At 33.0% G+C, this 14387-nt stretch overlaps 1 protein-coding gene across 1 annotated transcript; it reads right to left on the bottom strand.

The window, feature by feature from the left end:
* Positions 1-852: 852 nt before the first annotated feature.
* Positions 853-9226, bottom strand: LOC139524786 (uncharacterized). The gene is made up of 10 exons (XM_071319869.1): positions 8633-9226; positions 8302-8509; positions 7278-7564; positions 6366-6506; positions 5723-5920; positions 4650-4762; positions 3690-4141; positions 2548-3241; positions 1830-2130; positions 853-1329 (listed from the first exon to the last, which is right to left on the bottom strand). The coding sequence occupies exons 1-10, from the start codon at positions 8840-8842 to the stop codon at positions 913-915; spliced, it is 3021 nt and encodes a 1006-aa protein (XP_071175970.1). The 5' UTR covers positions 8843-9226; the 3' UTR covers positions 853-912.
* Between the last annotated feature and the right edge of the window lie 5161 nt (positions 9227-14387).

Genomic DNA, 14387 nt, shown 5'->3' with positions numbered 1-14387 from the left:
TGCCTCTCGTGCAAAAAACCCATATCAGTGCCTCTCGTGCAAGTTACTTCCGGTGTTTCCGGTATCGGTTGTTTACTTTTCCATTATGACGTCAGATGTTTTTTTATGACGACGTCAAAATTTACGGGAACTTTTGTGGGGATAGTTTAATACTTGCTAACAAATGCCATTGACAATTATGAATCATTTTATAGTACAACAAAAATGGAGTAGTAATGATCGTAAAACTCTTCCAAATTTTCAATGTTTCAAAATGCCTCTATAGGAAATGTTACCATAAGTATATAAGGAGTATAATGCTGTTGTTGGACAACTCAGTATAGTATATTTGATTCATGATTTTAATTTTCTTTATAAAATGTTTGACTGTTTTAGTTATTGCATTAGTTTATTTGCCTTACATAAAACTATTGTCGGAAGTATATGATAAAGCGATTAATACATGGCCTTTTCCATATCAGCCTGGGTATCATCCCTCGACCCATATCAGCACCTCGACTCCGTCTCGGGCTGATATGGGGGTCTCGGGATGATACCCAGGCTGATATGGAAAAGGCCATGTATTAATCTCTATACATATGTTCACGTTTTGATAACGTGTTTTAATCATGTTCTGTGGTTTTGGGCAAAATCATCAGAGCAATTGTGATACGTCAGTCTACTAATGTATACATTTTTATAAAGTGCTTCAACCATGTACTGTTGTTTTTGACAAATCAGAGCAATTGTGATTAATTAGTCAACATATGATACACATTTTAATACTGACCTATAAAACTTGCAAATGTGTTTTCTAAAGAAAAGAATAATTCAATTTCTCTTGCTTAAGATCCATAATGATCTTAAAAATCATTTATTAAAGACTAGACATTTATACATGTATAGATATTAGATATAAGAACACATATAAACTCAAACAAAATGCACAGTTTTCAGTAACGAATCTTTGAAAAATTCTGCGACCAGTTTTGCTTTTGGTCGGAACTTCGGATTTGCAGCCCAGCATTTTCCTATAAATGTTATCCACTCATCCGGTGGTTTAGTATGCTTTTGGTCCTCTGTAAACATGGGACGAGTCCCTCCTCTTATTTCAACAGAGAGCCTCCCTCTGACTTTCCCGTCCAGTTCATCATTAATGGATTTGCCATACCACATTTCCCACAACACCATTGCAAGACTGTAAATATCAGCTTTCCGGTTGTAAATTGATTTTTGCTCGTGTACTTCTGGAGCCATATAAACTGGTGAACCGACGAATGTTCCAGAAATATCTTCTTCTGGCTTTGTTAGGCCAACATCTGTAAGTTTTATTTCTTTGTTTTTGGTTACCTAAAATAACAGCATGAACAATATTTTAGTGAATACCATTTGTGCTTTTCTAAAAAATTTGGAATAGTTACTTCTTGCATCTGAATTAAGTCTCCTGGATTTTTATTGGTTCATAGTATGTTTATTTTCTTTTATCCGATTAATTAGGTTTGTTGACAATACTACTAATATAAGTTAACATTCAATATAAATCATGTGAACTTGATTGTCATACTTCTAAAAGTAAAGTACATTTCCAGAAGAATTTATGGAGATATTGTTTTTAAAGCCACTGTAGGGACATAAAGATTTTGCATATTAAAGGGTCTAGATGGGGTTGACAGAATAAAGAAAAAGGGAGAATAATGATACAGAAACTGGGCCCAAAAAAATACAGAATAAAGAAAACTAGTCCAAACATTTAAAAATATAGAGCTTATGGGGAATAAAATATGAAGAATAGAGAATGACGGGCAAAAATTGAGAAAAAAAATGACAAAAATGACAAAAACAAACATTACCAAAATATTTTCTAATTTTAGGTCTCTGTGTACTAGTTTCTTGCCATGAAGAAAGGATACACCTTCACATAGTTGGACCACATAATGAACCATTGCAGTCTTGGCCTTTTCATATTCCATTGTTCCTTTAGTCTGCTTGCAGGGGATGTCTTCTTTCAGGGGAGATTTCTTGTCAAGGTAAATTTCTTTCAGGTTTGTGATGCAACTAGCCATAATCATAATCCAATATGTCTTCTGTGGCGATCCCTTTTGTAGAATTGTAGCTCCGTAATATTTGATAATGTTGTCATGCTCCAACTCCCTACAATTACAATATTCATGTATATCATTGGTGAGTATTTGATTTTAAACATATTTTATTCATAAAGATATGAAATGGATTGAACAACAGGCACATCATATAAAAGCTTTCTCCATACTGGTAATTCATGGCATATTAAAAAAAAATTAGCTCTAAAGATAACATGAAGATGAAAGATGCACCAGATATGAAAATATTCTAGATATTTCAGTACCCACACACAAACTAACTTAAGTCGGATTGGCGGTTTTTATTTAGTTTGATTTGTTTAGATGCTTTTAAATAATAACTGTTTTGACTTTCCTTTATTGGCATAGCTGATGAAAGTAATCCTAAACTTTAGTTGCAAACAAGGATTTCATACTAGTATTTGAAATTTCTTTGATAACTATGCAATATGCTTCAATAAAATCATACCTTAGAGTTTCATCTTCAAGTAACAACTCTGAAATGTTATTTGTCTGGAGGGGGTCTTTAAACATTTTAATGGCTACTTCAACTTTCTCTCCATTTGTATTCAGGTGACCAGGATAAACATTTGCAAAACTTCCAGTCCCTAATTTCCGCTTTTCATTCCATTCTAAATCCCGAAGTCGGTAATCCAATTGCCACATTTCGTAGACATAGAATAAATCAAGTTCCCCTTGTAAGACTAGGCATCTGCGTAGATTTTCAGGAATAACATGAATAGTTTCTTTTGTTTCCATGACTTCAGATTCTAATGAAGACATCAATCGTTTATCCATTGCTATCAAATCCGGTATCATCTTGGCAATTTTGTTTATATCTTTCGAAAATCGTTTTATATATTTCCCTACAGTTTCTTTAAGTTGTGGATTCTTTATTAAACATCTTAGGTAAATATCTGTTGCTTTGAACATAAGATGTGTACGTGTTTCTTTTTTATATTTGTTGAAAATAGGTTTGATCTCTTTCTTGACAGTTTTGTCAAATCCTCCAATACCACAAACAAAATCACTGAGTTTATTCTTGTCTTTCTGAGGTTTGCTTGTAGATGACTGAGGGGAACTTCTCAGATTCACCGGACTGTCATGTTTGAAAGATCGATGCAGGTTCACCACAGCCGTTGAATCACCACATGCTAGCATTGCTGCAATGTAAATCGACTATATAAAAACAATCGGACAAAGATACTTAGTACACAATTTCATCGTCATTGAAATAGGGAAAGGGAAAGCTCGGTTCCTACATAAGGATATGGATGTATCAAGTCAGGAAAATGACAGTTGTTATTCATTGGTTTAATTTTGCCATTTGATAAGGAACTTTCTGTTTTAAAAGTTTCTTCGATTTCTGTATTTTTGTTGTGTTAAGTTTTACCTTTTAATGTGCTGTTTATCCAATTATACCAATACGACAACTTAGTTTACAGTTTACCTTGAAAAAGTTTGGAAACAAATGCATTGCTAATAGTAATCAACTTAAAATGTTTTTATCTAAAAGTATTGAATTCATATACAATTTTATATCATAAAGATTGAAAGCTTGAACTTCTTCCAAGGAACTTTTTTTTTTAATCTTTGATCATAACAAAATACCTCCAATTTTCTTCATATGGGTTTCCATAAGTTCCACTTCTTCACTAAATTTGTTGATTATTTGTTTCTGAATTTTCAGTTTGATTGCACTTGATTTTTCCCATTCATTTAGTTTTTCTCGGAGTTTTTCAACAATGCTATTTTCGGCAGCACATTTTAAATGCTTCCATTTTCTATCAGGTTTTGGACACTGGTCATCCAACCAGACTGTCATACTAGATTTTAAATCAGTAGAATTCAGATAATCTACTACTTTATTATAAAGCCTGTCGATTTCCATATCCACTTCCTCGTGGAGTCTGCCAATTATCAACCTAGATTCTTTTTCAAGTTTTTCAATGCGTACTTCAACTTGCGCCATCATTTCTCTTCTCTCTTCAAGTGTTTTATTACTGTTAAGCTTACTCACTTTTAAAATGTACAAGGCTCGTTTTTGTACTTGTGATAACCATCTGTAAAATATTAACCAACATTAGTAATGCAACTATTTGTTAAATCGGTATATTTTTGTATTCGTATATGAACAATTTTGAATATCAAGTATCAAAACCTGCTAGACGAAAATATACAGTCTTCAGAAACAGGCGAACATTCACAATAAGTAAATAATGAGATGTGGTAAAATGACTGTTAGTAAGACAACTATCCCATAAAGGATAAAAGAGAAAGATCTTAATGTAATCAATTTCATCCTCTACTTGTTCTTTAGATAGATCTTCTTATTTGACATTTCTTCAAAAATTTATTATACATGTATTCGTATTTGTTTTTGAATTGATATAATAAATACATAAATGAGTGTGCTATATCATTCTTCACTCTATTCAGTTTAGTTTGTTGTAGTATTTATCCGAAGTTGACATATATTCTATGTACAAGTGCAACGACATAAGAAGGAAATTTTAAGGGGAAAAATAACAAGCAAGAAATAAACTCGTGAAATATATGTGAATATCCAACCTGTACTCCTTTTTTAAATATTGTTCCATCTTTTTTAAGAATGAATTGTGAATAGCTTTGCAAACTGCTTGGAAATCCTCACTATGTATACCACTTGGTTCCAAGCGCTGTTCCTGGATACAAAGAGAAAAAACAACAATTCAATTTTGAATATACATTGTATACCGAACTACCACTGGACGTTTCGTTCCCGATGTTATCACCAGCAGAACAGTCAGCACTTGCTGCCGACATTAAATAACATTTTCTGAAAATTAACTGTTCATAATGTTAAAATTTCGACTCACTTAGTAGTGATGGTCTTTACTTTGAAACGTCTTTTTCTTTCTTCAACGGGTTTGTTATTGATTTAATTTTCTATCTGCTGTAATTGCTTAGAACGTATTGATCATCCTGATTATTTCAAATTTCAAGGGCTTAACTATACTTCTCCAAATGGTCGATCCATTTTATAAACTAAACCCTATAAAACTGAAATACAGCATACAAATATCAAACTTCTTTCCGCCATATGAATAAGTTTGTCATAAACATAACAATTAAAATTTCGGTCGTCCGTAAAATATATAATTATCTTCTGGGAAGAAGAGAAATGACAGCGATTATGCTTTTAAAAAAACAATTAAAAATGCTAAATATAATTGTTACTTCTTCACTAATCTTATTACAATATGTAAATATAATGCCTGTATTGATATTTCTGTGCTGACTTACATATATTGTTATGTTATTATTGTTTTACATCTATTAAACAGTTAACAATATATAATTATATAATATATCAGGGTCATTTAAACGATTCGAAAATCATGAAGTGTAAAGTGTTAGAAAGGTTTATTACTAATTATATACCCCTTTTCCCGGTTGAAATGTTGATATTATGACAGATATTTCTTAGCTCAAATAACTATATTGAAATTTTATCTTTTATTATATATATGCTTCATTACTTTGAACTATATAGGTGGACATTTAAAAAATTTTATAATTGTGTTATCATACTACTTAAAAAAGGGTATATCATGTCATTGACTTGTTTCTGTTACAAATCTACTACAATGCAAACTCATTACCTCTTTCACTGACAGAAATGCAATCTGGTCGTCTTTCAGTTCCGGACAAGTTTTTAATAACTGATCTCTCGCATTTATCTTAGCGTCATCTAGCTGTTCTTCAGGGATGACGTCACATTTATTGCAGACGACCATCACGTCTTCATAAGAGAAACCATGTTGAGACGTTCTGCAGACATGCGCAATAAAATCTTCCACCTTTAACACAAGACATAAATGACAAATATTAGTGAAGAAAATGGTAATACGAGTAGTATATTGTTTGATGATTGCAACACAAAGGGGCATTTAAAAAAAGTTTTCTCAAGAAAAAGAAAAGAAATCTTTTGTATTTCACGACATTGGAAGTTCTTTTAAAAAAGACTGACACTATACGAGTTGTCTACTACAATTGCATCAGCACAAATCCTAGCTGCGGGCATTTATCGATAAGAAAACAATATCCACACCATACGTAAGTCTATTGCAAAATGTCGAATTTTAAGAAACCTTGTTTCCCATACGATTGTCTTGTACATTTTTTTTCTACTGTCATGTTCTTAAACTGCACTGAGCACATTTGATTCTATAAAATTCATACTCTCTCTCTCTCTTTTTTTTTCTCTGATACATTGAGCTACAGATTGACAAAACCATTACCTACCTTTCCTGTCTCAATATGTTCACGTTTAGAAAAATCTAAAACATAGATGAACACTACATTTGGTGGCAGGACTGATATAATATCTTCTAATGGTATAGAAGTGTCAATATGATCAGGAATGTCTAGTACATGTATACCACTCTAAAAAGTATAGTATAGTACATATTATGTACACTTAATAGATTTGTATGTATTGCGGAACTTTTTTTTGTAGCAAATAAAGATTTTAATATTCATCAAAATAAATAAAATCATAATACGCGTCAGGATGCGAGCCACAGAATTAACTCATATAACATTTTGTTGTAATAATTAATCAACTACTAATGTATATCAAAGGCATTGTTTTTGGTTATTCCGAATAACCATTAGTAGTTCTCTTATCCTGAGTATTTTTTGTTGTTCTGTGTTATCGGATTTCTGCTTTATCAATGTATAACACGCATATTATTTTATCATTTCATTATTGAAATTATTATACACATAACATTTTCGAATGTAAGAAAATATGTTCTTTTTTGGATTTTTTTTTTTTTTTTTTTTGGTGAGTCACTCTGGTTCTGTATTATGATATAAATTGATGATTGATATCAGTTTAATGAATACGTAGTGTTTCGCTTTCTTAAAAAGTATCCTTGCATTGTGTTGGCGTTTAAAGATCCGCCCTTCGAGGTGAAATAAATGGAGTCATATCAAACTACAAAACTATTTTGAAAACAGGTTTAAGTAGGTAGCGTAGGTAACGAACGGAAAAAAATTGTAATACATTGTAATACAATTTTTTAATATCAAGCCATGTAGTTATTTCCATTATTTATTTGATACAAACATTTTGATATGAATAACTTGCTTTATAGTTTAATTTATTTTATAGTTTCTTTCTTTTAAAAAAATCTTTAGATTCCAACCTACCTCTAAAAACTCGAAAGGATACTCTATTGTTACTTTTTCATGATAGATCATCTCGTTTGCAGAAGTTATAAAATCATTCAGTGTTTTTTTGCTTGTTTGGTCTTTCATATCAAGTACTGTGACCTTTGATTCCATAGTACTTGGGTCTTTGCTGTACAAGGTTGCCTTGGGTTCACCCCCTTGTTTCAGTTCACAGTAAGTTCTTGTACAGCCTTCTTCTTCGACTGGTAGAATATCTGATTGTAGCAAGAGATTTATAAAACTTGTCTGACCTGAACCGAGCTCACCTAAATAAACAGAAAAAAATTAATGAAAAATTGCATTAAAGCGAAAAAAATCACTATTTTCATGACATAAACATGCATCCTTAAACAAAAAAACACTCATATGAACAGCACTTATTTTTTTCTTTACTATGTCCCGATTTGTCGACAAATGTATTTTTGCTAGAACCATCAGAGCAAGTCAATACTAGCACAACATTTTGTAAAATTTTCGATTTTAATGCTCTAAAAATTCGTTATATGATGACATAAAAGTGTAAAACTGTTTTGATACAAGCGCTACTTATGTAAATAGCCTGGTATCTGGGATGATTGGTAACCTGTTTTGTTCCGAGCACCTCTGATAAGTTGAGTCAGGCATCGTTGATTTTTGTTTTGGATTGCTTTGCTCCGAGTGCCACTGGTGTATATAGCATTGCGTAGTTGATGACTATGTTTACGTGAGCGCTATAAGTATTTGCCTGTAATCGTTTATGATTGTTTTGACCTGTTGTGAATTGAACGCCACTAATCTGTTAGCCTGGAATCGTTGATTATTGTTTAGACCTGATTTGATCTGACCGCCAGTAATCTGTATAATCGGAATTGTTGATGATTGTTTTGAACTGTACATTTTTTAATCTGAGCCCCACTGATCTGTGCAGCCCGGCATCGGTGATAATTTATTTGTAACTCTACACTCATTTAATGCCTACATAAATACAGTTATGTTATAAAACCCTCAATGTTAATTAACTTACCAGAAATAACAAGTGCACTTTGGCTATTTTTCAGATTATGTATTTTACTTCGAGCTATTTCCTCGATATTCTTGTATGATTCACAAATGCTTTTCTGGTGAGTGAGCGACAACTGTTTATAAAACTTTATCATGCTTTCAAATTTTGATACCAGTTTTTCAATATTTGATTTCAACTTCTCTGACGAGTCCTTGACATATCTGTTGATCTGAAAATATTGATTATAATGAAAGTATATAAAAATATTGTATATACCTATCCAAGTTTGTATCAATAATAAAAATAATTCTATTATGCATTCACAGACAAACACATTGTAATAAACGCATACCTTTTCATCTGATTGTTTTTGTTGTTCATCGGAGATTGTTCTCCAATGATCCAATATTCGCTGCAAAGCTTGGTCTTTCGTCCGAAGTCCTTTTGTTTCCAGTCCCCATGACTTCAATAACATCATTGCAGTTTTCACATCTGGAATTTTAAATATATCCTCTTCGCTGGTTATATGATAGCTTGCCCGTTTGACAAAGCTACTTGCCATTTTGTGTTGTACACTCGATTGTCCTGATTTCACGCTTCTGATTCTGAGCTACATTGTTACTAATATCACTCTATAGTTCGTGGTAAAAACTTGATAGCAAACTTATTTTGTACTTCCGGGTTATAAACTCATTTTATAATTACATTTAAAAGACGGCGTTATTTGAAACCTTGTACACACCTAGCTTTTGAAAAGTATTTCTGTTTTAAATCCTTAAATTACGCAGTACAAATAGTGACATATCATTTAAACTATAGGAAATGCATGTTCAGCGTAACAAACGTCTGGAAAAAAACAAAGCTTAAATGAAAATATGCAAATTCATCGGTCTATTGCTGATAACATGTTAAAAGACAATTATCAAAATAATTAGACCGATATATTGCCAGACATTTGGTTTCGAATTATATACTCAGCACACTTTGAAATTATGATATTTTTTTAATTTTCATTGTTTATTTTTTACGTGATCATCGTTTATTATGTGTTTTTTGTTTGTTTTGCAAGCTTTTATTTCTTCTCGGTTATACCTAGTGAATGGAATAAGTGTACGTAATAATGTGCGGAAAAATCAAGTCTATCAAATGTTCTGAACATTCGAATCGATTGCGTATTGTCATTTTTTATACATATGTTCATCCATGATATCACAATAACAAAAGCACGCATATTTGGCATGTGTTAGAGTTTCAAATTAAAGTTTAAAGGTCTCTGCTTTCATAAGACAAACAAAAGCCTTTGCATTTAACAGTCTATAATTTTGTTAACAAACTTCCTTAATCCACACTAGTTATATCTAATCATTTTCCTTTAGTAGATCGGATTGAACATATATTTGAAAAACACAGAATATCACCCCTTGAGACTTATCCGCCGGGCAGTAAAACCCATGTTGAAGATGAAATCAATTTTACTGTACAGGATATATAAATACACGACCATATCTAGTCTGATGGCAACGTTTAATCATATGCATTGTTAATAGCGAGTCACACATTTGACATGCTATAGAGCAATAGCGACAAATCCCGGGTATATTTTTCACTTATCGTTTAGTAACTGCAAATGAGAAAAATTGAAAATGAAGCCAGGCCAATTGCGTTGGTAGGTTATTTTATCTAATTGAAAATTTAACAATCATTCCCACCCGTCAAAAGTCATCCTACTAACCAATGATCGATACATTAATAATTCATCTCGGAGTTTGCTATTGTTATACTTTTTATTTTTTTTTTATTTTTAAATTTTACAATTTCGTGGTCGTAGTCATGTCTTGATCTCTTCCTTTATATTGACAGAGATGGGCAGTTTTAACTCAAATTTATGAAAAACGTGATGATTTCAGGTTTTCAATTGTAATCTTTTTATTTCACAATGTATCATCTTCCTAATCGTATGGCCTTTACATATCTTAATGGATAAACACCACGAGCACATTTTTAATTATACGAATTTCATGTCTTTTTGTTTTGTTCACACATCGTTGCCAATATTATGAATGTTATGCGAATGTCATACAAGAGAGAGAGAGGTTTAGCTAGCTGTAAAACCAAGTTTTAACCATCATTTTCTACATTAGAAAATGCCTGTAGAATATCTGAATGATATTGCGGACTAATATACCTATTTAGAGATTTGGGTCTGTCTGTCGTTTGGCTTTCATCTCACTCCAACTGCGATGTTGTGGCTGGTACGAAGTATCGGGCCGTTCTGCTAAGATGGCTGCTTGCATTGCTTCTTTGGATTTCATGCTGACGGGCGAAGAATGTGGTGGTTTGCGCAGTAGATCTGGGTCGTTGATGTCAAATTTTCATCGAAGTCGATCCTACTGCGCTTGCACTGTCTGTTGTGGATGTGTAGTAGATCAGACGTTGACAGGCCTTGTTGGGGTTGTAAGAACTGGTGACAATATCCCTGTTTATTACAACTCCAACTGGTTCCCCTTTGTACTTTGTTGGTGTTAGTACTTGGCCGACTATTGTGTCTATAGCTTCGGTCTGAGTGTTGTGGTCTACGCTGGTGGTTTGTTGTTGTTCTGCAGCGGGCTCAATGGTTGTTTTTGTGGCAATCAAATGGGCGTAACGGTTAGTGTTGCGTCTCCTGTTAGATGGTGGCTTGTTTTAACTTTTCAAAGTCAGCTCAGGTTTCTGAATTACTGGTTCCTTGACCTTGATGCAAGTAAGCTGAAATGAGACTTGGTCAGAACTGGCGGTGAATTTCCAATCCGGCTCTTTTCCATCCAACTTCATTGTTACCAATAAGGTTTTCAGTTCATTAGGTAATTCCATAATGTCTGTCAACGATGTTTACGATTCTAAGTTTACCCACGAAACTTTAACTGAAATAGACACTACATTAGCTTCAAAGTCACCATCTCGAATTGGTTGACCAATACAATATGTCAGTGTCTCAACTGACAAGAGTTTTGTTTTTTTCTGTCTTGGAGCTGTAGAAACCATAATAGTCGTCTGATAAATTTATCGAGTGTTCCATCTTCTCGATTGTGAAAATTTTAATGAGTTTAAATGGGCATGGCGGAGGATAAATATATGACAAGAGACAACATGTCGAAACACTTGGTCACGTCTGGCATAATAAATTATAATCCTAGTACATTTGACAACTATATTCACGCTCCTTTTGGAGTTCATGTGATTCCTTCGCTGGTTTTTCTTTCACATATATTTGTATATTCCTAAGAGATTTGTGAGATAAGAACATCGATTACTCATTTTGGCTTCACTGTTTAAACATTGTATTAGAAAGGTGTTTTGGTGTTGTTAGTGTTTTAACGCCACTTTTAAGCGCCACTGTTTGGCTATTTTGTAGCGGTCAGTTTTCATAGGTGGAGCAAGTGCCCGAAACAAACCACAGACCTCTGATAGGAAAACTGACAATCCTAGACAGTTAAGATAAAAGTCGAGTGCTAGCGCACAAGCGAGGTTCAACCCCAGTATTGACTGGCTAGTGATTACAGTAGTAGAACTTCTTAGACTAATTGGTCACTGAGGCTCCTATGTATTATAAAGAATAATAATCTCTAAAATTCATGTTAGAACGTGTCAATTGTTTATTTCAGTAGTTCTTCTTTTTATCCAAGTAGAACTTATGCATTCTATACATATAAATAAAACTTTTAGAAGGTTTTGTAAGAACTCTGATTAATATGATTTACGGAATAAGTCTGAATGTAGGACCACTAAATTTGTATACATTGTAATATCGATGATACTACGAAAATATTCCTGCCCTAATAACCCTTTATGCAAACTGTTACTTCTAAACTGAAGGTAAATATCCAGAAAATCGCTTAGAACGCACAAAATTGATACACATCTTTATTTACTAGGACTGGGACAATAACATTGCTTGTGGACTGTTAGATGACAAAAATACTATGTCAAAGAAATGTAAAAGACAAAAAGATAAACAAAAAAACCTCGATCGCCTCGGGGACTCCGGAAGGATAATTCCGTCTCTATATTCAACATCAAATTGTTTTTTTTAAGATTATGCTGGAAAGCAGTGTATCAATACATGTCAAGAAAGACAGCATAATCTTAATAAAAACACTTTCGATGTTGAATATAGAAACCGAATTCATATGTTTATATATAGATATAACTTTTCGTAACCAAGAAAACATGTTCCTACTAACACTAGAGATTGAAAATCACTAAACGTTTAGCATCTAAAAATTACAGATAAATGCTATACTAAAACCATTATACTGTTGTATTCAATTTCACAAATCTTATGTTCCCTCCTCTTAGCCAAAAGACAAAGTGTCACTTGGGCCAAAGATAAATCAAATACACCAAAAATGACAAACTCCAAGGTAAATTCACGAATAACTGACAGAATCAAATGTCATTAAGACGGAATATGAATATACGCAACTGTCGTATTTGAAGTTTGGAACAGACATTTTTTCCGCAGAAAATGGTGTGTTAAACTTGGTTTTATGTAAATGTGATCTATTGTCATGACCACTCGACATTCGAAGTTATCCAGTTGTAATTTTGACATTTGTTTTTAAAAATGAACCCCCCAAAAAATGCTCTTTAGATGTTTCACAACAAAATCTATCTTAAATAGCCCGAACCAATATTCAAGCTGGCCATCCCAGTCTTTGAGTTGTAGATTTCTCATAAAAAAACCAGTTACTTCAGGTTTGAAATAGTAGGAAGAAACTGCGACTGATTGTTTAGAAATTTTAAAAAAACCGGCCACCTTGACCTGTGATTAGTTGACAGACTTTCACCAATTATTGACCCATAGCCTTCACCGCATTGTTTTGGTTGGCAAACAATCTAGTAATCTTGGTCATCAATGATGATCTGTTCCTGCTTCTCCCAACTCCTTGTTAACTACAGTTATTTTTGTATCTGTGGAACTGGAAAATATTGCTTTTAGAAACGTGATCTTTTTTTCATGTACTACACAATATCATTATGTAGGAAAAAAATTGTTCAAATGAATTTATCTGGAATTATATATAAAGTGTATTTTAAAATATATTTAAGAACTTAACAATGCATCTAAATTCATATTTTACAGCTTTGCCGGTGATGCGATAGTACGCTTCGTCCATGGAAGCAGGTTCCATTTTTACAAAAGTACTTTATGAATCAAATGCGGCGTAAAATTCACATTTGAAATTTGTATTAGCTGTTGGGTCTCCAGTAGTAATTGGTGAACCAATACAACGTGTCGATGTCTCAAATCACCAGGAAAATATGTTCGCAGTTTTTGAGTTTTACATACCAGTATAGTCATAAAAGAGGGACGAAAGATACCAAAGGGACAGTCAAACTCATAAATCTAAAACAAACTGACAACGCCATGGTTGATAACATGATCTTTAATGTTACCGAGTATGTTCTATTTTCTATTGTTGTCATTAACTGAGTATCTATTAGCATGGTGGGTGGTGCATGCATAGTTGGGGATACTAACTATGTCGAACCACCCCGGTCTCGCTTTCATTTGAGTTCGTACGATTCCCTCAATATTTGTGTTGTTGTCTTGATTTGTCTCTTCCAAATGAAATTTCGAGATTTGAACATTTTAAAATAAACTACTGTCGATTTATATAAACATCGGTTACTATAAGGGAAGACATCAAAAGATTGATGTAGGATAAAAAACTTAAATCGAATAGTTTGGGGGTGGGGGGTCAACATTGCTGCAAGTTTTGTTAATCTAAAATCGATTTTACATATATCCATATAGGTAAATCAATTTTTCCCAAATTAAGTTAAGAAGGGGGGTAGGGGGGTTAGCGAAAAAACTATGTGAATTAAGTTTTTTATCCTACATTGAACTTTTGATGTCGTCCCTAAATGTTGGTGTTTTAATGTATGTTGTTGTTTTAATGTATGCTGGTGTTTGTTTTTGTTGCACTTCAGTGTTCCTTTTGTTTCTTTGTTTTCTTCGTATAATTGATGTGTTTGCCTTGGTTTGAGTTTGCAAACCGGATTTAATTTCCCTCAGTCGATGTATGACTTTTATACACCGGTATCCTACTGTTGCCTTTTTCTTT

Source organism: Mytilus edulis, chromosome 1, assembly GCF_963676685.1.
Source record: "Mytilus edulis chromosome 1, xbMytEdul2.2, whole genome shotgun sequence".
NCBI lineage: Eukaryota > Metazoa > Mollusca > Bivalvia > Mytilida > Mytilidae > Mytilus > Mytilus edulis.
Note: the sequence above shows the minus strand (reverse complement) of the source record. Positions and strands in the feature narration are given on the sequence as shown.